This window comes from Lepus europaeus, chromosome 6 (genome assembly GCF_033115175.1).
Source record: "Lepus europaeus isolate LE1 chromosome 6, mLepTim1.pri, whole genome shotgun sequence".
Classification (NCBI taxonomy): Eukaryota; Metazoa; Chordata; class Mammalia; order Lagomorpha; family Leporidae; genus Lepus; species Lepus europaeus.
The window spans coordinates 71,706,409-71,730,677 of record NC_084832.1 but is presented as its reverse complement, the minus strand read 5'-3'; the positions used below and the strand labels follow the sequence as shown (position 1 = coordinate 71,730,677).

Sequence of the window (24,269 nt, the reverse complement as noted above, 5' to 3'; positions counted from 1 at the left end):
CAGAAGCAGAACTGGAGCTCAGATCCAGACACTGAAATAGGATATCGGTATCCCAAGCAGTGTCTTAACCAGTGCTCCAAATGCCGGCCCCTAAACTTATATTTATTTCCATCCTTATGAACTTTTGGAGGATGCCACATAGACACAAAACCTCCCAGTGGAGTGTGAAGAATCATGTTCGGATGTGGAAATTACTAGAAACTGTGCCAGTGGCCATCAAGCAGAAGAGCAAGATTCCAAGTTCTTGTCACCTTGTGTGATGACTGTGCTTTCGGTCCTATTTTGTCCTCAATAGTAGTTATTCTGGAAAAAAGCTACTTAACTACCTGCCCAGGTGACAACTCAGAAAAGTGGAATGTTTTGTTGTCATCAATTTCCAGCCAGATCATAAGCACCAGAAGGCAGGCTGGCAAAATTCCTATCAATGAGCTGACAGTTTTATGATTGTCCTTTTCCATGTCCATGTCTATGTCTACATCCAAATCTGCATGCCTTCTATTCTGGTAGTAAGAACCATTCAACTTGCTTATGGAATTTGCCCACCTACCAACTGAAATGACAATAGTAACCAGGTTATAAAGATGCTGAGAGGAACACAATCAGTTCATCCAAGGTGCTTCAAATAGTACCGACAGACTCCAGAAGCTAAGCACTCTGTACTAACTATTATTATTGTTAATTAAAAAGCATCCTTTAAATTAGTTGTAGGACTAAGAGGGTTAAACAATGGTTCTGCCGCTCTGTAGAACTCTTTCATAACTGAAGAAATACACTGACGCCCTTGTACTCAAAGAGCAACCACAGAAGCAGCATCTGGGAGCTTTCACAAATGCACACTGCATTCGAATCTGCATATTAACAAGATGGGTGGTTGGTGAGCAGATTCAAGTTTGAGACGCGTTGCATTACACTACTCCACGGTGTATGCAGAAACCCTCTGTTACGCCTACTTTTGGTAAAAGGACTAACTCAGAAGATCACTCTGCTTTACCGGTGATTATTTAGCCCTAATTTGGACTGCAGAGAGAAGGTGTTAGCATGGGGACAGCAGTCACATACACCTCCCCAGTTAGAAGGCATCCCCACGGAATGAATGAAACGGACTGAGCCCGTGTCTCTGGAGAACATATCTCAGACCCTGTAACTGGCCAGGCATATCTGGGGGAGGGGAGCAACCCCAAACACAACATTTTCAAAGGGAGACAACATCATTAGGAAACTTGTAAGCAGTTTTTAAAAGGAAAATCAGGAATGGCTCCATGGAAGGAAACAAGTCACTTACGTTAACCCAGGGGTGCTCAAGGACTTGCACGGCTGAAAATCGCTGATCGACATCGACCAACAGCATCATGGTGATGAGCTCCTGGAAGGGGAACATTGATTTCATTTACTTTACTTTTAAGGTGAAAACCTGGGTATTGCAAACGCAATTCTCTTTCAGTTTGGAAAAGCATTCAAGAAAGCTCCAAATCTTGCATTTATCAATTCCATTTACCCATGGCTACCTGAGTAATGCCTTCGAAAGTTAAAGGGAAGGTGAGCAACTGGAATTATAATTATACAGCATGTGGTTGACAGAAAAGATAAAATATTCATATTAAAATCAATTTCATAATACATGTTTACAGTAGAAAAGAAACACATTACTCAAAGCTAATGAATTAATACTCATTTCTTTGTCTAGGGTTTTACAGTTTAAAGACAAATTTCTTAATTAGTTTAATATAGAGGTCACATGTTAAGAATCCTTTAATTAAATTTACACTTTGGCAGGGTGAAAGTCAAAATGATTTTTTCCTCCTAATTTCTGTATGGCATATTTAGCCTTGAAAGAATGGAATAAGAAAAGAAATAGACTTGCCAACAGCTAGGTGATAAAATAGAAATAATGATTGCTTAGTAGCCAAAGAATTCTAAGGAAATATGTAAAAATGGCTTCAAAAGCTTCTAGACTCATCAATATAAAGGAAACACAGTTGAACAAAGTGGGGCTTAGGGATTCTGATCTTAGTGCAGTCAAAAAATATGTGTATAGTTTCATTTATTTACTTTTTATTTTAATTTTTGATGTAGAGAGAATGAGAGAGAGACAGAGACAGAGGGCCATAGATGGAGAGCACAAGAGATCTCCCATCCACTGATTCACTCCTCCAAATGGCTGGGGTGGGGCTGAGCTGAAGGCAAGAATTCAACTCCAGTCTCCAATGTAGGTGGCAGGAGCCCAGTTACTGAGCCATCACCAGTTCCCTACCCCTAACCCCAGAGTCCACTTTAGTTGGAAGCTGGAATTAGGAATGGGGCCAGGATTTGAACCCAGACACTCTGATATGGGATGGAGGCATCTTAACTGCTAGACCAAATGCTTTGCCTGCATATAACTTTTGACTTACCCCCACACTTAATTACTAATAGCCTGCAGTTTCCCTGAAGCCTTTATGATAACCTAAACAGTCGATCATACATATTTCCTATGTTATATGTATTACACATGATAAAAATATGCAGGAACTGTTAGAGATCAGTTTTCCCTGTAATATACTATTTACTGCAGAGACTAACTGCTCCTGTGAAGATGATGAGCGTCCCTGGTGCTGTAAGCAACACAGAGCTCACTACCATAGCAGCAGGAGATAGCCACAAACCCTTGAAGCACAGTATGTACAAGTAACTTATGCAGTTAAGATTTAATACTGCTTTACATTTGTTTACATTTCTCTTGATTGCAAATTGTACTTGTATGATGTGTAAGTGGTAAGGTGCTTAAGGTTTTTTTAAAAAGATTTATTTATTTAAGAGGTAGAGTTACAGGCACTGGTTCACCCCCCAAGTAGCCCCAATGGCTGGAGCTGGGCCAATCCAAAGCCAGGAGCCAGGAGCTTCTTCCGGATTCCCCATGCAGGTGCAGGGGCCCAAGCACTTGGGCCATCTACTACTTTCCCAGACCATAGCAGAGAGCTGGATTGGAAGAGGAGCAGCCAGGATAAGAACCAGCACCCATATGGGATGCTGGTGCTGCAGGCAGAAGATTAACCTACTGCACCACAGCACCGGCCCCAAGGTGCATAAGTTTCGTTACGTGTTATAACTTTCATAATCCACTTGTATATATTTTATGGTAGAAAATGATAAAATGGATTATCTACTTTTGAGCATTCATGACATATAACTGAATGTTTCTTTTTTTTTTATCTGTTCTTTATATTAGCAAAAATCTTCAAAAAATCCACATTAAGTGGACTTGTGAAGTTTCAAATCATCTCATTCAAGAATCAACTCTAGAGCTATGAAGGCATAAATGATGTGATGATTCTGAAGTTAACGAATCTTAACTATGGGCTCAAACCAATTTGAACCAGGAAATCACAACTTTGGTCTTCATGGCACGTTTGGCATTCATTTTCCACTTTGGATTAGAAGCTCCCCCAAAACAAGACGGTTAGATGCACATGATCCCATTCCTTATATACACAGGCTCTGGGCACCACATGGGATGGGGATGATTGACTGCCACTGATGTAGACAATTTACCTTAGCTTTCTTCATCCACTTTCTGGCTTGGACCAGGACTTATTAAAACAATTCCTGTGTGTGATGCTCTTTGCCAGGTGCTTGGGGATATAGGAGATGGTCTATGTGGGTATTTCAAAATGTTTGAAAGCCATGCCTCAATTTTTCTCTCGGGGTTATGGAGTGACAGCATTGAGAGCTGGGCAGATTCCTGAAGAGCCCAAGTGCAGGTGAAGACACCTCTACCTTGACCTCTGCAGCTGTGTCATCTCATCTCATTTCTGACCCTTCCCTCAATTCCCTACATTTTCTCAAGTCCAGAGGCAGACTGATGGACAGCTGAAGAAAATGCCAGACTTGTACCTGATGTGCATCATTTTCTATGTGAAGTGGTTATGTCTAGGATGTTGAGTTTTAGAACTGAACTCATACACAGGACATAGAAAAAGGAAAGACATACACGCTACTGAACAACCAAAAGATAATTACTTCTCAAAATTAAATTCTGAAAAATTGAAAATACTTGGAGAAAAAATTATAAATTTGAAAGAGATCGATGAAAAGGTCTTCCCTTTTTCTCCAAGGTCTACTAACATCACAATGTAAAGTTTCTATAGTTTTCTTAGTGGATGATGTGCTATTATTATTTTAATGTGGCAAAACATACATAAAATTTTCCACTTTGACCATATTAAGTGTATAATTTAGTGGTGTTCGGTACATTCACATTATTATGCAATCATCACTCTATCCATCTTAGAGGTTGATTTTTTTAGTTCAGTGGGATAAAAACTGTATTTCTTGATTTCCTCTGCCTCTAAATATTGGCTTTGCCTGGAGGTTTAACTTAAATCATAGTTTCCTTATAAAATCTTTCTTGACCATTTTAACCTATGATGAGGTTGAACTTTCTTCATTTTGATCAATTAATTGACCAATTCACTCATTCATATATTTATTCAATATATATTGAGTACCTGTGAAATACTGGCTATTATTTAGACACAGATGATATAGCAATGAACAAAACAGAAAATAATCCTTGCCTTCACAGAATTTGCATTCTAGTAGGGAGAGTTTGGAAATGGACTACATAAAGAAGACCTATTCACTGATCTGTGTCTATTGATTTATCTAGAGAGGTGAATAGATAGATAGACCATTAGGTGGTATATCAGATGGACATAAAGATGTAAGTACTATGGGGAAAAATAAAGCAAATAAAGGAGGATAAAGCAAGTCAAGCAAGGTTTAGTAGTTGCAATTGTAAACAGGATGGTCTGAGAAAATGACATTGAGTCAAGACCTGAGAGAGGTGAAGCAATAAGGTGCACCAAGGGGCCGGCGCCGTGGCTCACTAGGTTAATCCTCCACCTTGTGCACCGGCATCCCATATGGACGCCGGGTTATAGTCTCAGTTGCTTCTCTTCCAGTCCAGCTCTCTGCTGTGGCCTGGGAGGGTAGGGGAGGATGGCCCAAGTGCTTGGGCCCCTGCACCCGCATGGGAGACCAGGAGGAAGCACCTGGCTCCTGGCTTCAGATCGGCGCAGCGCTGGCCGTAGTGGCCATTTGGAGAGTGAACCAACAGAAGGAAGACATTTCTGTCTCTGTCTCTCTCACTGTCTATAACTCTACCTGTCAAATAAATTTAAAAAAAAAATAAGGTGCACCAAAATCTGAGGTGGACTCAGGCTGTCAAAGGTGGGGCACAGCAAGTGGCTGTAGCTATGTGACTGGAGTAACAACTGGATGAGCTGAAGCCAGTGAGCTGGAGACGCTTGACGAGCACGTGTTGGGATGGTTCTGAATGGAAAACTTGATGAAATCTTGAGAAACCTATTACGTGCAACTTATATGTGTACAGAAATAATATTTATGACATCATTCTTTTCCATGTTCACAATGATCTGGCATCATTAATTCCACTGAGACACACAGGCTATATGGAAGAGGAAGCTACTGGAAACATACCTTTGCAGAATCAGAAACATTATCCCAGTATGGAGAAGGAAAGTCCACTTGCCCCATCAAAATCTGATCAAAAAGCACCTCTTGGTCATCACCACTTCTGTTCAGATGAACAACAAGGAGAAAACAGCACAAAAATGTCAAATCAGGGTGGATCTCCTTGTTCTTACGCAGTGGGGCCCTTCCTTTCCCCACAGATGTGTAAAATGTGTGTTTTGAAAGCAATTGAAAATGTCAATATGGAACTGTTTTGGTGAATTAAGAAAAAATGAGTTTTTAAACTCTAGGAAGAAGATTTATGGAAGGCAGACAAATTAGCATGCATACCACAGAAAACATAACAGGCATTGCAAGTAAAATTCTTATTATTTTTTTTTTCTGCTGCAGGCTCCTTTGTGCAAAAGGCCAAATGGATCATTCAGGGAATAGAGCCATGCTTTGTTGGTGCTGAATAAAAGATTGCTGCCCATACCCACGGAACGGAGGGAAACCACACAGCAGGATGTAAGTGATTACACCAGCTGCCCAGATGTCCACCTTGAGGCCATATCTGGAAAAGTAAGTGATGTTACAGTTAGCAAAGTCAGGCCAGGACGAACTAGGGGGCATGATAAAACAGATGATTCTTTTATAACAAACTCAAAAGAACACAAACCAACTTTCAAAAAACCTAACAGGGCCAGCACTGTGGCATAGTGGGCCAAGCCTTTGCCTGAAGCACCAGCATCCTATATGGGCGCTGGTTCTAGTCTAAGCTGCTCCACCTCTGATCAAGCTCTCTGCTATGGCTTGGGAAAGCAGTAGATGATGGCTCAAGTGCTTGGGCCCCTGCACCTGCATGGGAAACCTGGAAGAATCTCCTGATCCCTGGCTTTGGATTGGCCCAGCTTGAGCTGTTGCGGCCATTTGGGGAGTGAATCAGCAGATGGAAGACTTTCTCTCTGTCTCTCCCTCTCTCTCTCTGTAACTCCACCTCTCAAATAAATAAATAAAATCTTAAAAAAAATTAAATGGTATCACTTTCCACACAAGTATTAAAAAAAAAATCTAACAAACACTACACTAAAACCCACCAGAGTTCAAGCAAATAATAAAAAAATAATTTTTAAAAAGACTAAGCCACATGAATAAAAATTAATGCATACCTGGGCTCATATCCAAATATCAGTAAGTGCAGGGTTGCAGCAAAAAGATTTATTGTAGTGATACTAATTTTGAGGACCCTTGAGACCATCTAACTCCTTAATATTAGGAAGAATAATTATCAATAGAACATTCCAATTTATGAAATACTAACTTATATTATCTTATTTGGTTTCCCCAACAACCCTGTAGGTTGGACAGGATAAGTAGTGCCTATTTCACAGAAAAACAAACAAACAAACAAAATAAAACAAAAAAACAGAACTGAGGTACAGAAGGATATGTAATTTTGCTCAATTGTACGGTCAGCTCCAACCAGGGTCTTGAGGAGCTAGCTCAGCCAACTCCTCTTCCTGCAACCCATCTCTCCCACCCAGCAGACATCAGAATAGGTCCCAGTGGGAAGTCTGGCTGTGCCTAGGCAGCTCTGTCTGAGGGAGGTCAGGCTAGGGTTCCCACTCACTCAGACTGGATGAATAACAAAAAAGCCTCATTCTCTCACTTCTCACCCTAGGAATTTCCTTTTGGGGTTCCCTTCTCATCTTTTGTGTATTTCTGCCTTTTGCATTTGGTACACACAGAAACACTATGCCTGACCAGTCACAGTGGATGGTACCACTTACATCTCCAGATGTGGGTTAAAACTACTGATGAGAAGAAAAGATAGGGTTGCCTCCCCTAGCTGCTCTCTCCTCCCTATTCCTTCTGCTGAAGAACAGAAACTTAGAGACCTGTCTATGGCTCTTGGTGACACATGGAACTTTTCACTTAAAGAACCTTTATTCTTTTTATTATTTATTTTCATCTTACTGGAAAGTCAGAGAGAGAGAGAGACAAATGAGAAAGATCTTTTATCTACTGGTTTACTCCCCAAAAACCTGCAACAGCCAGGGCTGGGCCTTGCTGAATCCAGGAGCTTGGAACTCAGTCTGAATCTCTCAACTACTGGAGCCATCACCACTGCTTCCCAGGTGACACATTAGCACACAGGTGGAACTGGCAGTGAACTTGAGACTGGGACCCAGATACCGATAGATACAGATACAGACACAGAGGCAGTCTTTTCAAATGGTGTCTAAATTACTGCAACAAAGGCTCACTCTTGAAAGAGCCTTTGATTCAGGCTTAACCTGAGTTCAAATCCTGACTCAGCCACTAGCTGGTCATGAGTTTACATTAAACTTAATTCATTAGCTTAAAAATGTCCATTTATTCATGTCCAAGACGGGAACAGTCCCATTGGCTGGGAGAGTAAGAAATAAGTCGACAAGTTTAAGTAATAGGCCACCCTTGTGTTTTCACTTCTCTCCCCGTTCTAGGCTACAGATTTTCCTTTACCTGATTCTGCATGCAGAAACCAGCAAATTCCCAGTGGCCTTCTGATACCCCAGGGTGTTTGTACTGCACAGAAAATCGGTGCATCTCCAAGAAGGCCAAAAGAAACCAGGACAGGAGGAAAGGGCGGCTGAGAGAAATAACCACCAGAGTCTGTAATCACTGCACAAGATAGCATCTGTTTCTCTTAGCACCGCAAGTGAGTTAATTACCTCTGCTGTATGTTTCTCTGTTAGTCTGAGCATTTTTTACTCTGAGGTTAATAACTTCTGTTCTACCTTTAACAAAGGACAAACAGAAGCCTTAAACAAGATTGCAGTAATTGGCAACTTGATTGGGAAAACAGAGAAAATGGCTCCCACTATAAAAGTTGGGGGGAAAAAATGTGCAAGAAACCTGATAGCTAATTCAGTCCGGGTGAGAAAGAGCAGTGCTGTTTCTTATTCTCCAAGCAACCTTGTTCTTTTGCAAGCATAGCACTGAAACACAAAAGCATTTACCCAGTCTCTGCAATGATCTCTGGAGCCACGTAAGTTGGGGTGCCACAGACTGTATACAGGGGGCCGTCAACAATGGTGGCCAGTCCAAAGTCACCCAGCTTCAGCGATTTGCTGCCATCTTGGTGCTCATACACCTGAAATAAAAACATAAAGCACACTTGCTTTAAGACCAAGAGCTCGCAAGCCTTTTCTGAAAGAAAGGAGGGGACTGCGTTTTAAATTCAGTGCATGTAAAGTAAAAGATATTCACGCCAAGACTCAAGGATATTCAAACAAGGACATCTTTCATCTCTTTGGATTTAGCAAAATTGGAAACATGGCAAACAGCTAGCATTAAATACATCCCACTACATTCCTACCAGGGGAATCTGGGAGACTATTAAAACAGTGATGTGGATTTATTTTAATTAAAATGTCTTATGATTGGAAAGTGAGAATGGCAGATTTTAGACTGGTTTTTATAATATGTTCTTTAAAGAAAAAAAACATGTGCAAGGAAGAAAGTCTGAAAGATCAGTGTAGGTGTGCCCATATCTGGGTGGTAGGATAAGGGAAGATCATATTTTCCTTTTTGTTATCTGTATTTGATGTTTTCTATAATTAAAATAGATTTGCATATAAAATGAAGAATAGAAAGTCTCCAATGTAGTATATCCAATTTATGAAAACAATTACCTTTTCATTTGAACATACAAGCTTTAAAAATGAAGTTCTTTAGTAGCTGAGCAAAAAGCTATCTACACATGTATTAAAATACTTTATTTTCAGTGCCCTACATTTCCAACAAGATCTATTTACATTTTTATTAATAATTGAAAGGGATATTAACATTTCATTTCACCTGTGGCAATTTGGAAGGATTTATCAGGTGCAGAGTCAGCATTCTGTCCAGGTTTCCTTATTAAGGCAGTAAAAGTTTCCAGCCTTTCCCTCAACAAATCAAGAAAAGGATGCATGTGACTCCAGGCAAGTATTTATGGGAGCACCCTTTTAATTCCAGCCCATGATCAGAACAAATGGATGTGCTCTAAAAAGCATCCTAAACAACTTCTTTTATTTCAAAGAAAAGATCAAAAAACATTCAGAATTCTGATTCAATGCCCTCTGTTGGAATCAATATGACAAAGAAAAGAAAACCACAATCAAAGGCTAGTATTTCCAACAAGGGCAATTTTCAGGAGACGCCTCAAGGAAACGGCCAAGTTCTGCTTCTACATCAAAATAATTCATCCAGCAAGTTGAAGTTTGCATGTTCTTCTGTTATCACTCCAAGATCATCTGTTACTTGTCGTGGCAGTTTGAGCCTCTTGCACAGCAAGACACATCTCCACACATCAGGAGCGCCGCTGCTACTGTTCACGTGCCACGTCTGCCTTCCTTTGAAAAAAGTACATTAACTTTGCATTCCACTACTGCATAAAATGCAGATGTTTGGCCAGCTCAGCTGCAATATCAGCAGTGACCATTTAGATCCAACTATTATTGGCAAAGGCAATAGTGGGATCCTCCTCTCTGGAGAGCCTGTGTCTTTACTTGGTGGAAAATATTCTTTTACATCTTCTCCATTCTTAAAATATCCACGGCTTTGGATCACAATTAATTTTAGGTTGCCCTGAGGCAGACATCTAAAGGCTTGTGGGAGGTCAGCTGCACCTGAGTTGTTAGGGCAAAGTCTGCCATGTGTCCTTCACAGGTGTGGGTTTTGTCCAATTGTCATCTGGGGTGGGCATGTCCTCCCTAGGCAGTGTGGCAGCTGTCTAGCTCTGGTCACTATAAACAGCTTTTGGTTAGGGATTTTGAGACCTCTGGGATGCAAAACACAATATTGCCCCTGACCTTAGGCAAAAGCAATCTGTAAATGGTAGTCTTGGCATATCACCCATTCTGGTCATCCAAATGACAAGCAAATGTTTTTCATGAAAAGAAATCTGAGATGGAAACATCTCTGAGATTGTCTGCTTCCCAGACACAGGAGATCTGTTTACTTCCTTACTTTCATTTTGTTACCAATAACTGTCCTAAAATGCGAAAAAATCTCTTGCTTCGATGTTTTGTGAAGTCCAAGCATTCTTGATATGTGCTCTGTGAGGCTGTGCCTATTTTGACGTATTGAACTCCATTTATGCCGGAATTTTGTAACTTAAAAAAATTGTATCTACATCACCTAATTTTATTTAAATGTCTGACAAAAGCAAACGTTGGCAGATCTGGTCATAAGTATCATTTTTGTTCTGAATATGATCATGTAATTCTCTACCATGAAGCAAAGGCTTTATTTTGGAACATCAGTATTTTAATAGGAATATCGTCTAAAAAACAAAAATATACCAATTATATTTAATATGTGGGTTCTTCAAAAAGATCATAGAAAATATATATTATGAAAAAACTATGCATGGATTTCACATTTTTCCACCAAAATAAACTTAATTTTTAATTTCATTTTCCATGAACTTTTTGAAGTACGTGCAAATGAGCAATATAGTTCAAAAGTTCAATTACTAAGAAAAAAGAGACCACTAAATCCTATCTGAAATAAAGAAAATGAGGAGTACTAAAAGTCATAACACTTCTAACAAAATCAAACTCATTTAAGTAAAATACATAGAATCTGTAACTTTAAAGTTCTTATTTTCTCTCTTTAATCACTTGTACAATGTTTCCTCTCCCCTGTTTTGTGCTTTGAAAGTGTACAGTAGAATTTTCATGAACATAAAAAGGTTCATGATGCTTAGGAAACAAAAAGAGCTTAGAGACAAAGGCCTAGGCCACGTAATTGAAAACACACCTAGACGCAAGTACATTAGAAATGCTCCAAGAAAATGTTTTTGCAGGTGAGTCATTGTCCAGACTTCTAGTTTGGAATTCTGTTTAACTACTGTCAGGCAGGGCAGGAAGCAAGGTTACGCGGGCTTTTTCTCTGTCAACACTTTAGGAGAAGGATGGGGAAAAAACTGTCCCAGAGTTTCTTTCCCTCCAACGCAAGAGCCCCTTTCCTAAGTGGCAATAATGAGTCACCCCACAACTGGGGCTCACAGTTAGTACCTGCTGCAACCTGAGTGATCGTCACCCTTTCCTGTTAATGAGCCAGTTGCAGAGGGCGTGATTGGCACCACTTTATTTGTTAAGCAAAAATCAGATTGGGGACCAGCGTGTGGCCTAATGGTTAAGATGCCAGGTAAGATTCCTCTGTCCCACAATGGACCAAGCCTCTAGGTTCGATACCAGGCTTCAGCTCCCTGCTCTAGCTTCCTGACAAAACAGGCATTGGGAAGCACTGATGATGGCTCCAGTAACCTGGTTTCTGCCACCCACATGGGAGACTAGGATTGAGTTCCGGGCTGCTCATTTCTACCCCTGCCAGGCAGTGGCTGTTGTGGGAATTTGGGGAGTCAACCAGCAAAAGGGGGTTCTGTCTCCCAAATGAATATGTAAGAAAAAAATGTGAAAAATCACAGATTTCTACATCCATCTGTTTCAAACATGTATATGCATACACACACTATACACGCGAATCTTTGCAAAATCATTTCTAGAAAGTATTTTCCTAAACAGCAACTAGAAACTCACTTTGAACTAGGTTTTTAATTAAGAGGTAGGAATCAGAAAGCCTTCTCACAAGTTCCCATTTAAAACACCCGATCCTCGGTTTACACTGTTCTCTGAATTGAATCTGACACTGGCACTCCACATGTCGCCTCATCCTGACCATCTTTCAGAAAGCACGTTATTAGCAGGGTGCCAGGATCAGCTTGGACAGCCTGATCCAGCAAGTGGGTTTGGGTGTAAGAAGCACTTTCTGCTCTAACTGTATTTTAAAGCTTCTATAAAACATGACCCACATGTGAAGTGGGAGTCCATTAATTGTCAGTCAAAGAGTATTCACAACATGAGATATAATTTAAAGTTCATCCCAGGCCCCTTAAATACTATAGATGTTTCCCCCACGTTTTAAACACCAAGGAGCTATTAAAGAGACGGGGATTAGCGCAAATTACCCAGTATGTAGAGCTTTCACTGTTTTAACTAAGCAATAAAACTGTGTAATTGTACAACACTAATTGAATGCAGCTACACATAATTGTGGGCTGCCATATGTATCCCATTACCATAAAGACTGTCAGTATTTTGTAAGCTACTCTTGTGATCATTGCAGATGGCTACAGTCAGAGAAGTTGTTCTCTAGGGTTTATTATATGGCTATAAAGATATCCCATGATTTGACAGACTAAATGTGTTAAATGGCAACAATTATGAAAAAGGTTCCAATTAAAAGCTGAAGGCAGGTCCTACCAAGAAAGAGGAGATACAGTGTCAAAGGTATGGTATGCAGATTTTGGGCACATAGAATTTTTCTTTTTGAAAAAAAATTATTTTTGTAGCCTTTTCGATTATTTTCAGCTTTCCACTTGCTGTAACTTGCTGAACAGTAGATATTCGTGCATGTGCCTGATTTCCCTTGGATGGGAAACTGAGACCAATCGGAAAAATGATTTGAAAAAATAAAACATTTAATATATAGTCATAAAATGCAGCCGGTGGCCATAAAATAATATGAAAATTCACAGAAAACCTGAACCCAGTCAAATGGCTTTTGAGATTCCCATAACAGAGAACTAAAAGCTGACTAATATAACAGATGTGTTGGAACAAACATAATTCTCAATGTTGCTATGAATTCAAGGATAACCTTGTTGAAACATGGGCTAATGAATCATTAGTAACCACTGAAATAGTTTTCACAGAAGAGCTCAATAGGCAGTAAAATTATTTCACCAAGTAGAATTGAACAAAAGTGGCATGAAATCGACAAAGCCATGAAAAAAGCTCAATTTACTTTTTAACATATATGAGATCCCTTTAAAAAGACATTGATTTTCCTCCAGCCACGGTATGTGGCCTTTATGATGCTTTCTATGGAAAATGGATTAAATTTAAACCTCTAATCTTTAAGAAGTATAACAGCATTCAAGCAGGGTGTTATTTTGAAAAGTGTACTTTATGACCCATACACTTTGGAATTAGACCCCCTGAAAAAAAATAAACTCTAATAAAAAAAATTTATAGCAAGATATAAAATATTTACGAAATCAAAAGTGAATTAATAAGAACAATAAAAGTTGTATAGAAGAAATAAAGAAGTCAGAAGAGACAATAATGTTAAACGGAAAATTCAAATCACTTTTCAAAGTATTACACTAGAGATATCTGGGAAGACGGAGGAGTGAACGGAAACTGAGAGGAAACCTGATTCCCTTCCCCAACTGAAAACAGTCATGAAGCTACACGGGAGTGCTGTGCAGCTGCAGTGAGATACATGAAACGTAGACATTCCAGATTCTGTCAAGAACTGTACCCTAGGCTTCTCCCCAAGCTGTGGGAACTCAATGACATTGCAACTTTAAACATTTTATTACATTTGTTGTCACAAAATTCATATCTAATATGCCCCTGTAGGAACATTAGAAAAGGCAGATCATTAGATAGGAAAAGAAACTCAACTCACTCATGATCTGGAAACCCAAACCCAGACACCATTTTGAACATTTTGGAGTAATGACTTCTAGATCTTTCTTTCTCTTCCTTTCCTACCCTTCTCCTTCCTCTAGATAATATTTTCTCCAAGTGAATAACCATGCATGTGCTTCATTGCTTTCAAAGACTGCTGGATATTCTGTTGTAGAGATGCACCACAGTAATAACCCTCCAAGCTATCACTGCCAGCTTCTGAGTTTACAGGATATGCCAGGCCAGGCGTCACGATGAAGACTTCACGCACAAGCCCCACTTTGATCCTCACAATCACCCTGTTAATCTTGTATTCTTACTGAATTTTGCATATGAGAAAACCAAGGCTCTGAGATGTTAAGGAGCTTGCCTAATGTTACACAGCTAAGTTGTAGAGCCAGAAATAAAGTTCCAATATGTTACAGTCCCTGGCACTAACCAGTACGTCTTCCTGCCACACCATCACACCATTGACTAACCAGTGCCCTGAGGTTAGTTGTTTCAATATACATTGTTTTATTTTTCACACTACAAAACATTGAGATGAACATTTCTCCTTCTTTTCCCAATCCATCACTTTGCCTTTCAAATATATAAACAAATTTTTAAATATGGTATAGCATTTCCTGCAATTTGCACAATCCTCTCATGTACTTTAGATCATCTCTAGATCCCTTATAATATCTATTATAAATGCTATGTAAATAGTTGTTATACTATATCATTTATGGAATAATGATAAAAAGTCTGTATATATTCATTTCAAATAAAACATTTTCTATCCACTGTTGGTTGAATTCCACAGATGTGGAACCTATGGATATGGAGGTTTGTTCATAGGCATTTGTGTGCACTTCCTCTACACACATACACCTACACAGATATACAGACTTACACAGATACACATGTACACACATACACACATACGTATACTCACATATAAACACACACGCACACATACATACACATGATTTTCTCCCTTTAGGCTACATTTCTAGAAGTACAATTATTTGATCATAGGATGCCCCTACTATTTAAGGCTTTGGTTATATATTAATAGATTGTTTTTAGAAACATTCTACCAAGTTACTCTTCTACTAGCACATAGGAGATAACTAGCATCCTCTTAAGTTTTGCAACCTTATTCTTATTTCTAATCTTTGAAATTTAGTGATGCTATGTTATTTTAAGAAGAAATGGATTTTATAATTCTAGTCCTGGGTGAGAGAAAAGGTCATTGGTGGAGCAGACAGACCCACCAAGATGACACACTACACTTTTCCTTCCTGTCCCCAGCTCCCTGACGCACTCACAGGTGCATGAAGAAAAAGATTCTTCAGTAAATGCTTAGTACCCAAATGGACAATTACTGTACTAAGTAATGTTGTGGGAACACGTTTACTTCTCTTCCTCCTCACCCTTCATCCAGATTCAGAGAGCAGACATTGTTTCCCCAAACACTGGTGAGTAGGATCATTAGTTCCTGTTTGGACAATGACTACAAGTTACCCGTGACAAAGGCTATTTAATATTCAAACAGGTGGCACTGTTAGAAAGTTTTTTCTTAGCCCCAAATCTCTCACCCAAAAAATGGCCTCTCTACATTTTTAGTTCAGCATTCTCAGATGTGGCAAAAAATACGTTCTCCTGTTTTCCATTTGTCAGCCTTTCCTGTATCTGATGAAAACTACTAAGCTCCACAGAGCCCCCCTTTCTGGGCTAACTCCAGTCTCCTATCATGATGTGTTCAGTTCATTACCCTAAAGGTAATGTGGAATAAGCAAGGTCAAGATGCTCTTGCTGGTGATGCTCCTTCAGCAACCCAAGTCCAAGGGCACATTATTATTATTATTATTAATATTATTTTTGACAGGCAGAGTGGACAGTGAGAGAGAGACAGAGGGAAAGGTCTTCCTTTTGCAGTTGGTTCACCCTCCAATGGCCACCGCGGCCAGCGCATCGCGCTGATCTGAAGCTAGGAGTCAGGTGCTTCTCCTGGTCTCCCATGGGGTGCCGGGCCCAAGCACTTGGGCCATGCTCCACTGCACTCCCAGGCCACAGCAGAGAGCTGGCCTGGAAGAGGGGCAACCGGGACAGAATCCGGCGCCCCGACCGGGACTAGAACCCGGGGTGCCGGCGCCGCAGGCAGAGGATTAGCCTATTGAGCCGCGGCGCTGGCCATTATTATTGTTAACAGCCACATCATGCTGAGCCTCAAACTGAACTTATGGTCAGCGAAGAGCCTTCTGACCTGCCTTCAGTCCAAGTTTCTTCATTACTCTTCTTGTCTGAAATTATCAACACAACAACTATGTGAAATTATTTAGTCTATACAGATTTGCGTTTATCTTCTGCTAAATTTCATCTTACAGATTTTGAAGCATTATAGAACCAGAGATTATTTGGGATTTCAAACCTGCCATCTGGCATAATCCATTCATTTCAAGCCACTGGTAATGCTGATTAGGGCAGGGTCAGTGGCAGACTCATGGAGGATCACTGGTAACTTGCCCTTGGGTAATCCCCAGTCCACTGGTCAACACACTTTGACGGCTCAAATTCATAGTCAACTGGTCACTTACTCCCATAACCATATCCAGCCTTTAAGTAACTATGGATCAAAAATATTTAAAAAGCTTATTTTGTCTTATTGAACATGTACATACTATATTTCATTTCATCCTTCCTTAAACAATGTGGTGTAACAAGAATTTATATATCAATTATATTGTTTTATTTATTCAAGATGTAAGTCATCTAGAGATTATTTAAAGTATACAGGGGAGTGTGAATAAGTTGTATAAAAATACTACATTGTTTCATATAAAGACTTGAGCATTCATGGATTTTGATATCTATAGGATGGTCCTGGAACCAATCTCCTGCAGATACTGATGGATGACTGGGGGACTAACCAGCGACCTACCCAAGTATGTTTTTGTCCATGACATCTACATACACTCTATAGCACCTGCCTCATCTACCAATATGGTTTGCTATTCTATGACTTAATAGACTTATCTGGGGATTAAGAGCTGTGGGATTAAGACAGAATGAAAGCCATTCCCTTGTGAGCCCAGTGTTGTCTTGAGTTAGAAATTGAAGAGAGATGACCTTGGTCATCATTGCATGCATTGAACAGGAATGGTTGGTTGCTGAGTAACATTAAGTGAAAATGTAGGTCATGAATCGCACAAGTCATTTGATGGGCAACCAGGAGCAGGTAGACACTTTTGGGAAAGAGTTTCTAACAGAAAATTTTGATCAGGAGAGGCAAAGTCTCTGGGAAACTTCTCCTAGAGAATATTGGGGACTTTGAGAAGAAAAGGATTTTTAAACATACACGTTCATATTTGAAGAAAATGGCTGTGTTCATTTATGGAGTCTAATAAAAAGCAGTGATGTCAATTATATTTTTGCCAGTTAAGACTTTTCATAAAGAGGTAGCATCTGCGTCTACACTTTTAAAAGACTTGCCTAGCTCCTCGGGAAAAACACAAGTTATTAGTAATGATTTTTTTTGCCGCCAAGGGCACACGCTTGCCATCTAGTGGTGACTTTTGTACACTGAAGGCATTGAATCAGTTTTTGTTTTGAAAACAGAAAGTTGTATAGGCATAAACTATCACAGCATGCGTGCAGACCCCCCCCCCTCCCAACACACACACAGTGGTCCAATTGAGTGCATCAGTGACTCCCATTGAGTGGGAAGAGAAAACATTGCCCACTCAGTGAGGTTTAGACTGAAGCCACTGTGAGTCCCCCATGTACTAGATGGGTAGGGAAATGGCTTAAGATTCTCACATCAGCTCGGCTCTCCATCCTGGGAAGAGGCATTGCATTCACTTACTTGCTCATCTCACCCACCATTATTATGCACCAGGTCTAACCACACATAAAGCAATAATAACCATATAAGATCAGTGCCCTGATTAACTTGGAGGAAAAATTTAAGGAATGATACAACAATAAATGTATAAGAGGTATTTTTATTGGGTTGTTTGCTAGTCTTCAGCTAAGTGTGACTAGGAACATCACTGGAAGCCAAATCAGGTTTTCTCTGTAAAATATTTTGATTTAAGCAAACATGTAGAGTCAAATAAACGACTCATGTGATCAATATAGATTCTTAACGTCTAGCTACACTTTTGTATTATCCTATTAGAATTATAAATAAAGATGTTAAAAGTTCTATATACACAGTTATACTGTATAAAATAAAACCTATAGCCAAATTAGACATTTATTTAAAAACCACTTTGCTAATTTATAACAAATATTAATCAAACACTTAACCCCACAGATGACTTGTTAGCAGCCTAAAGAAAGAGAAGGGTTTTTGAGGCCTCCTAATAAAACAGACAAGCAAAATGTACACTAAGGCCTTTTATTTATTTGGCAAATTTTCCTGTGTTAAACAAATGGATTAAAAACTATGTCTAAACTTTTTCATGGCATTTAAAAAAAAATATCCTTTAAGTCTACATTTTGTCACAAGTTGGCAATTCCACACATGGATGAATAGTAAAATTCTAAAAAGCAATGTCAAAAAAAGAAGAAAAAATTTTTACTACATGCAGTGTTATTGTGAAGCAATTTTATTTTTAGGCCTAACTTAATTCATATCACAAATAACAGAAATAAAAAGAAAGAGAGCTAGTAGTTATGCATTATTTCTTTACCTACATAAAACCCCCTTAACAGGAAGCTCAAAGGAGTTAAATAACTTGTTCAAGGTCACAAGATTAGCCAATGGAAGAGTAAAGCACTTGATTTTGAACTTTTGTCCATCTGCCCATAAATCCTGGATGTGTAGAATATCTCCCATGATGGTTCTGTCTTACAGCCATAGAAAGTCCAACAGAATGTAAGATTAAGAAAGGTTTCATGTGCAATTAGTGATATCATCACCTTTTGTTAATGTTGTTATATTTACTCTGTTCTTTTGTTTCCTCTTAGAATAGATTTATACATGTAAAATTCACCAGTTCCTATCCTCTATGGTAAATTTTACTGTAATGGAAGATAGAACCTCTTTCGTTTTTTTATATGGATATTTTAAACCTATCTTATACTACAATGGTTTCTCTATGCATTTCAGATTCTTAAACTAGGAAAGAAAGGGAAATGGAGATAACTTTTTCCTTTTTGGAAGAATTCCTTTTAGGGTAATTTAAAGCAAAATATGTTCAAATGACCACAATACTTAAAAGGTATCCTGAAAATGATAACTTCAGTAAAAGTTCACTGCTGTGTAATCATTCATGGCATTTCCAGAAATAGATAATGCTCTGGGGCGAAGCAAATGAACAATAGGCACATAAAACTGAACTGAAAGGCAAAGGGGGAAGGGAAATGAAACTTTAATTTCCAATCACTGAATTTTTGGAGCTTAGAGAAGTTTTTAGACAAAGGCCCAGTTGTAAGTCTGCTCCCATGAGACAGTCCTACATAATTCAGGACACAACAATAATGAATGCAGACAGAGAGAAAATTGCTGCAGTTTATGGAGGCAACTATGCAGAAGAGAATGTTTAGGCTACTGCAGAGATGTGGAATTTGAGGTGCAATTAAATCAGAGCTCTGTCATTTGACCTCAGCTGCCTTCATTAGCCAGCAGCTACAAGATTACCAACTAACAGCAATTAACTAATTGTGTGCGTATTTATTTCTTGAATGCCTGCTTTTCCTGCTTCAATGTCAACTCCATGAAGGAATGTGTCTCTCTTATTTCCTGGCAGAGTGTCTGGCCCATAGCAAGCATTCGATTACTCTCATCTTAATTCATAGTTTACTATAGTCTAGAGGTAAGAGTTTTGCTTTCTGGTAGGGCAGAACTAGGTTGAGATCTTGGTTCTTCTACTTAAAATCTGTTACAACCTTGGGCAGGTCATTGAACTTTTAGGAAATCAGTGTCCTTGCCTGGGAAATGGGACTATTCTAGAACTTAGCCCCTGTGGTTGTTGTGAGGATTGAATGAGATAATTATTGTGATGCCCTCAGCACAGGCCAGAGTTACCTGTTTAATCCTTAGCACAAGGATGAGGTAGTCCTCTATTTTAGCAGACCTTATTAGCTTTTGCTGGTGTAGTGGGAGTCCATTTGCTCATCTGCTTTTAAACTTGAACGTGCACTCAGATTACCTTGGGGAGCTTACTGCAGTGTGCACTTCTGTACACTGTCACCAGTCACCAGATTCTGATTTGGTAGAGATGCAAAGCAGCACAGAAATTTGCATTTTTAACAGGCATCTGGGAGTAATTCTGATGCAGAGAGTCTTTGGACCACCCTGGGAGAAACGCTGCTGTCGAAAGAGAATCCTCAATTCCCAGCATTCTGAAGAGAGGGGCAAACCCACAGGAATCATCGATTACACAGGGTGCCCAAGTGTGGGGAAAAAAGTTAAGGCAAGACTGGCTTCTTCAAGGAATGAAATACACACACAGGGGCTTCCAAAAGTTTGTAGGGGAATGGGATTAAAAGTTGTTTATTTTGGTGCAAAAACTTTTGGAATTCATGCGTCACTTTTTTTATAATATGCATTTCCATGAACTTTTTGTGGCTTCTTTCTGTATGCGAACTCAATAATTTTTTGCTTATCTTTTAATTCTATTTTCACAAACATTCTGCAAGACACTCACATATACGTTTACTTAAGTAAAATATATTTCATTAGAATTTCAGCCTGAAGAGTCAGCAAAATGTATGCGACTCTGATGTTTCAGAGTGACAACTCCTTGTGCCCAGTCTCTGCCTGCGCACATCCTTCTATGCCATCCCCTTCAATACCAGACTAGGAAAGCACTCTCATTTGCTGGCTTGGAGAACTCCCAATATTTCCCTGGGGTTCCTGGAAAGCAAACCAAATAGTCATAAAGGGAGAGACGCTGTGCCTGGTTTTTCATAGCCATCTTCTTTATGATTAATTTTATTCTGTGGAGCTAGTGAGATGAGCCAAGTGTTTGGGCTCCTGCACTCATGTTGGAGACCTGGAAGAAGATCCTGGCTTTGGCCTGGCCCAGCCCTTGCTGTTGAAGCCATCTGAGGAGTGAACCAGCAGATAGATCTGTCTTTCTCTGTCTCTCCCTTTCTCTAACTCTTTCAAATAAACAAATAAATATAAATCTTTTAAACACCGATAAGATTTCCTTTTTATAGGTTTTAAATCACTATTATTGAGAAGGAAACATGGGAAATTAAGACAAAAGGACTTCCTATATTTTTCAAGTAAAATTTTTCTATCAAGGGCTGGTGTTGTGGCACAGTGGGTTGAGCTGCTGCTTGCGATGCTGGCATTTCCTTTGAGCACTGGTTTGAATCCCTGATGTTCCACTTCTGATCCAGCTCCCAGCTGATGCGCCTGGGAAAGCAGAGGAAGATGGCCCAAGTGCTTTGGGCCTCTGCCATCCATGTGGGAAACCCAGATGGAGTTCCAGGCTCCTGGTTTCGTGTTTAGCTTAGCCTCATGGCTTTTGTAGCCATCTGGAAGACCGATCTCTCTCTCTCTCTCTCTCTCTCTCTCTCTCTCTCTCTCTCTCCTCTCTGTAACTCTACCTTTCAAATAAATAAATTAAATAAAGCTTAAAGAAACCCTTTCTTTCATAATAGCACTGTAGGTAAATAGGTACAGGTGTAAAACTCCCTGACACTGGACCAACGTGCTAACTCAGCCTTCCTTCCAGTCCCACTCCTGTGCTCAGAGTTTTATACAGAGATTTATTTATTTATTATTTGAAAGGCACAGTTAGAGGAAGAGAAAGAGAGAGAGAGAGAGAGAGAGAGAGAGAGAGAGAGAGAGAAAGGTCTTCTATTTGTTGGTTCACTCCCCAAAGGGCTGCAACAGCTGGGGCTGGGCCAGGCTGTAGCCAGGAGCCTGGAATTCCATCCAGATCTCCCTATGGGTGCAGGGGCCCATAGGTACTTGGAACATCCTCTTCTGCTTTCCAAGGTGTATTAGCAGGGACCTGGATTAGAATTGGGGTAACCAGGACTCAAACTGGCACCTATATGGGATGCCAGCATCAGCATCATTGGCACGGAATCTACTGAGCCACAAACAAACCTGCCTTATGCTGAGATTTTACTTGCTAATTTTATTTGCTAATAACTCAAGTGCTCTTAAAGGCACATTAACTCTTCCAGATCAACTTAAAAGGTCAGTTTCCAGCAAGACACTGGAGGCTAGCTGGAATGAGCCCTCACAGTAAAATTTTTTAAAAGAAAGAAGAAAAGAAAAAAGAGAGAGAAAGGAAATTTTCCTGTTCGCTGCTGAGTACCTGGAATGCAGGGTGCCCTGAAAGTGGAATTGCTCTTACCAGCAGGTTCTCCGGCTTGATGTCACGGTGGACAATGTTCAGGCTGTGTAGGTATTTGATGGCGCTGGCCAGGTTGTACAGCATCCCACTGGCGTCTCGCTCGGTATATTTGTTAGTGGAAGTGATGGCATCAAAAAGGTCTCCTCCCTGAGAAGAAAATAGCAGGCAGAGCAGCAGCTTAGCAGATGGGCCCACAGGGCTGCCTCCAGAGGCGACCAACACACTCCCAAGGCCATGAAGAATGGACACAGATCTTGGGGTTCCTACGAGCTTTCCGGGCCACTTGCCTCTCAAAAGCCAAAAAGCTTGTGCGATTTCTCCCCCAACTGTGAAATCCAGAGACACTTCCTCCAGACCTCAAAGATTCTGACACCAGGCACGTGGCCATTTCCACAGTCACCTGCCAGGGAGCAGAGAGGGAGCTAGGCCTCCCGCACAGAAGCCTTGTGACACGTGGGTCTCCTGGTGGCACGTGCCACCTGCCACACACCAGCTGTCAGCTGAAGTTCAAATTCATAATCTTAAACCTCCCCCAGTGAGAATCAGGTAATACTGCAAACTGCACACTTAACAAAATGTTCTGCTGCCTCGTGAAATTATTAACACACACACACACATTCACACAATCCCCTTAGTTCTCTCTATTTAGCTCTACCTGGAGTGGGTGCAGTGTTTTCTTTTTCAATAATAATGTGCTTCTTTGTAAGGAACTGAGAGAAGGACCAGGAACTGTCATTCCAAAAATGGGAGAGGAAGAGAGAGAGGTGGAGAAGTTTCAAAGAAAGTTTTCTAGGACAATTATTCATTGAACTTAGTGGCCCTGGCTGCTCCCTAATGTATTGCTCTTTGTTACAACAGAATGCTTTTAGGTTCCAATGTAAGTTCCATGTATTTGAAACCCTTTAGGAGAATCCGGGTCTGATTTACTAACAAGGTTTGTATCGTTCATTCATATATGTACCAAATTGCTGAACTCAGTATTCAATTGTGTTCATCTCTTACCTAAGGTGGTAAGGGATTTAATTTATTTTTTATTTATTTTTATTTTTTGACAGGCAGAGTGGATAGTGAGAGAGAAAGACAGAGAGAAAGGTCTTCCTTTTGCCGTTGGTTCACCCTCCAATGGCCGCTGCAGCCAGCACATCGCGCTGATCCGAAGCCAGGAGCCAGGTGCTTCTCCTGGTCTCCCATGCGGGTGCAGGGCCCAAGGACTTGGGCCATCCTCCACTGCCTTCCAGGGCCATAGCAGAGAGCTGGCCTGGAAGAGGGGCAACCGGGATAGAATCCAGCGCCCCGACCAGGACTAGAACCCGGTGTGCCGGAGCCGCAAGGCGGAGGATTAGCCTGTTAAGCCACGGCGCCGGACTAAGGGATTTAATTTTTCTTTTTAAAATAACAAAAGCAAAATATAGCCCTCAGAGGCTGATGATTCCCAGATCTCACTATCCAGCTGGTACGTCTGCTGTCAGGACAATCTCTGCTCTGGAGGCTTCTCTCACTGTCACCAAGTCTCTGTAGTTTTCAAACTAAGCACACACACACACACAGTTGTTCTCAAAACAAACCCCTTCTCTCTCAACTTCCAGTTCCTTTCAAAGGCAAGACTGCTATACAGGGGTTGGCAGATTGTCACTGGGTCACTTGGGGAGGTAGGACTTCCACTATGGTCTCTGTGAACAGCACCCTGGAGCTCCACAATAGGTAGATACTGTGGCTCCATGGCCACCTTGCAAAGACTTCACAACTGTTCTCTTCATGTAGGCTCCAGGCACCCTGTTGTTGCCTTTCTTTTTTATCCTCAACAAAGCAGCCAAAAAATTCTCTCCATCCTGCCTTTAAGGCATTTCTCAAGCACATTGTTCTCTGCACCCCATCCCACCTTCTTCTCCTATCATCCCTGGATCAATGCCATGGGGCGCCCCCATCCCCACTGATAGTGGCTGATTTTTGGAGATGAAACTACATTAAATTTGAATATGAGAAATAAAAGACA

The 24,269-nt window shown here is 40.4% G+C and overlaps 1 protein-coding gene across 1 annotated transcript in view; it reads right to left on the bottom strand.

Annotated features, from left to right (window-relative positions):
* DCLK1 (doublecortin like kinase 1) overlaps positions 1-24,269 on the bottom strand; it is a 393,955-nt gene that overhangs the window by 33,684 nt on the left and 336,002 nt on the right. The window contains exons 11-15 of the mRNA XM_062194372.1: positions 22,277-22,423; positions 8,454-8,587; positions 5,948-6,025; positions 5,479-5,575; positions 1,283-1,363 (exon numbers count right to left, since the gene is read on the bottom strand). Coding sequence (XP_062050356.1) covers positions 1,283-1,363; positions 5,479-5,575; positions 5,948-6,025; positions 8,454-8,587; positions 22,277-22,423 — 537 coding nt within the window. The remainder of the gene's footprint in view (positions 1-1,282; positions 1,364-5,478; positions 5,576-5,947; positions 6,026-8,453; positions 8,588-22,276; positions 22,424-24,269) is intronic.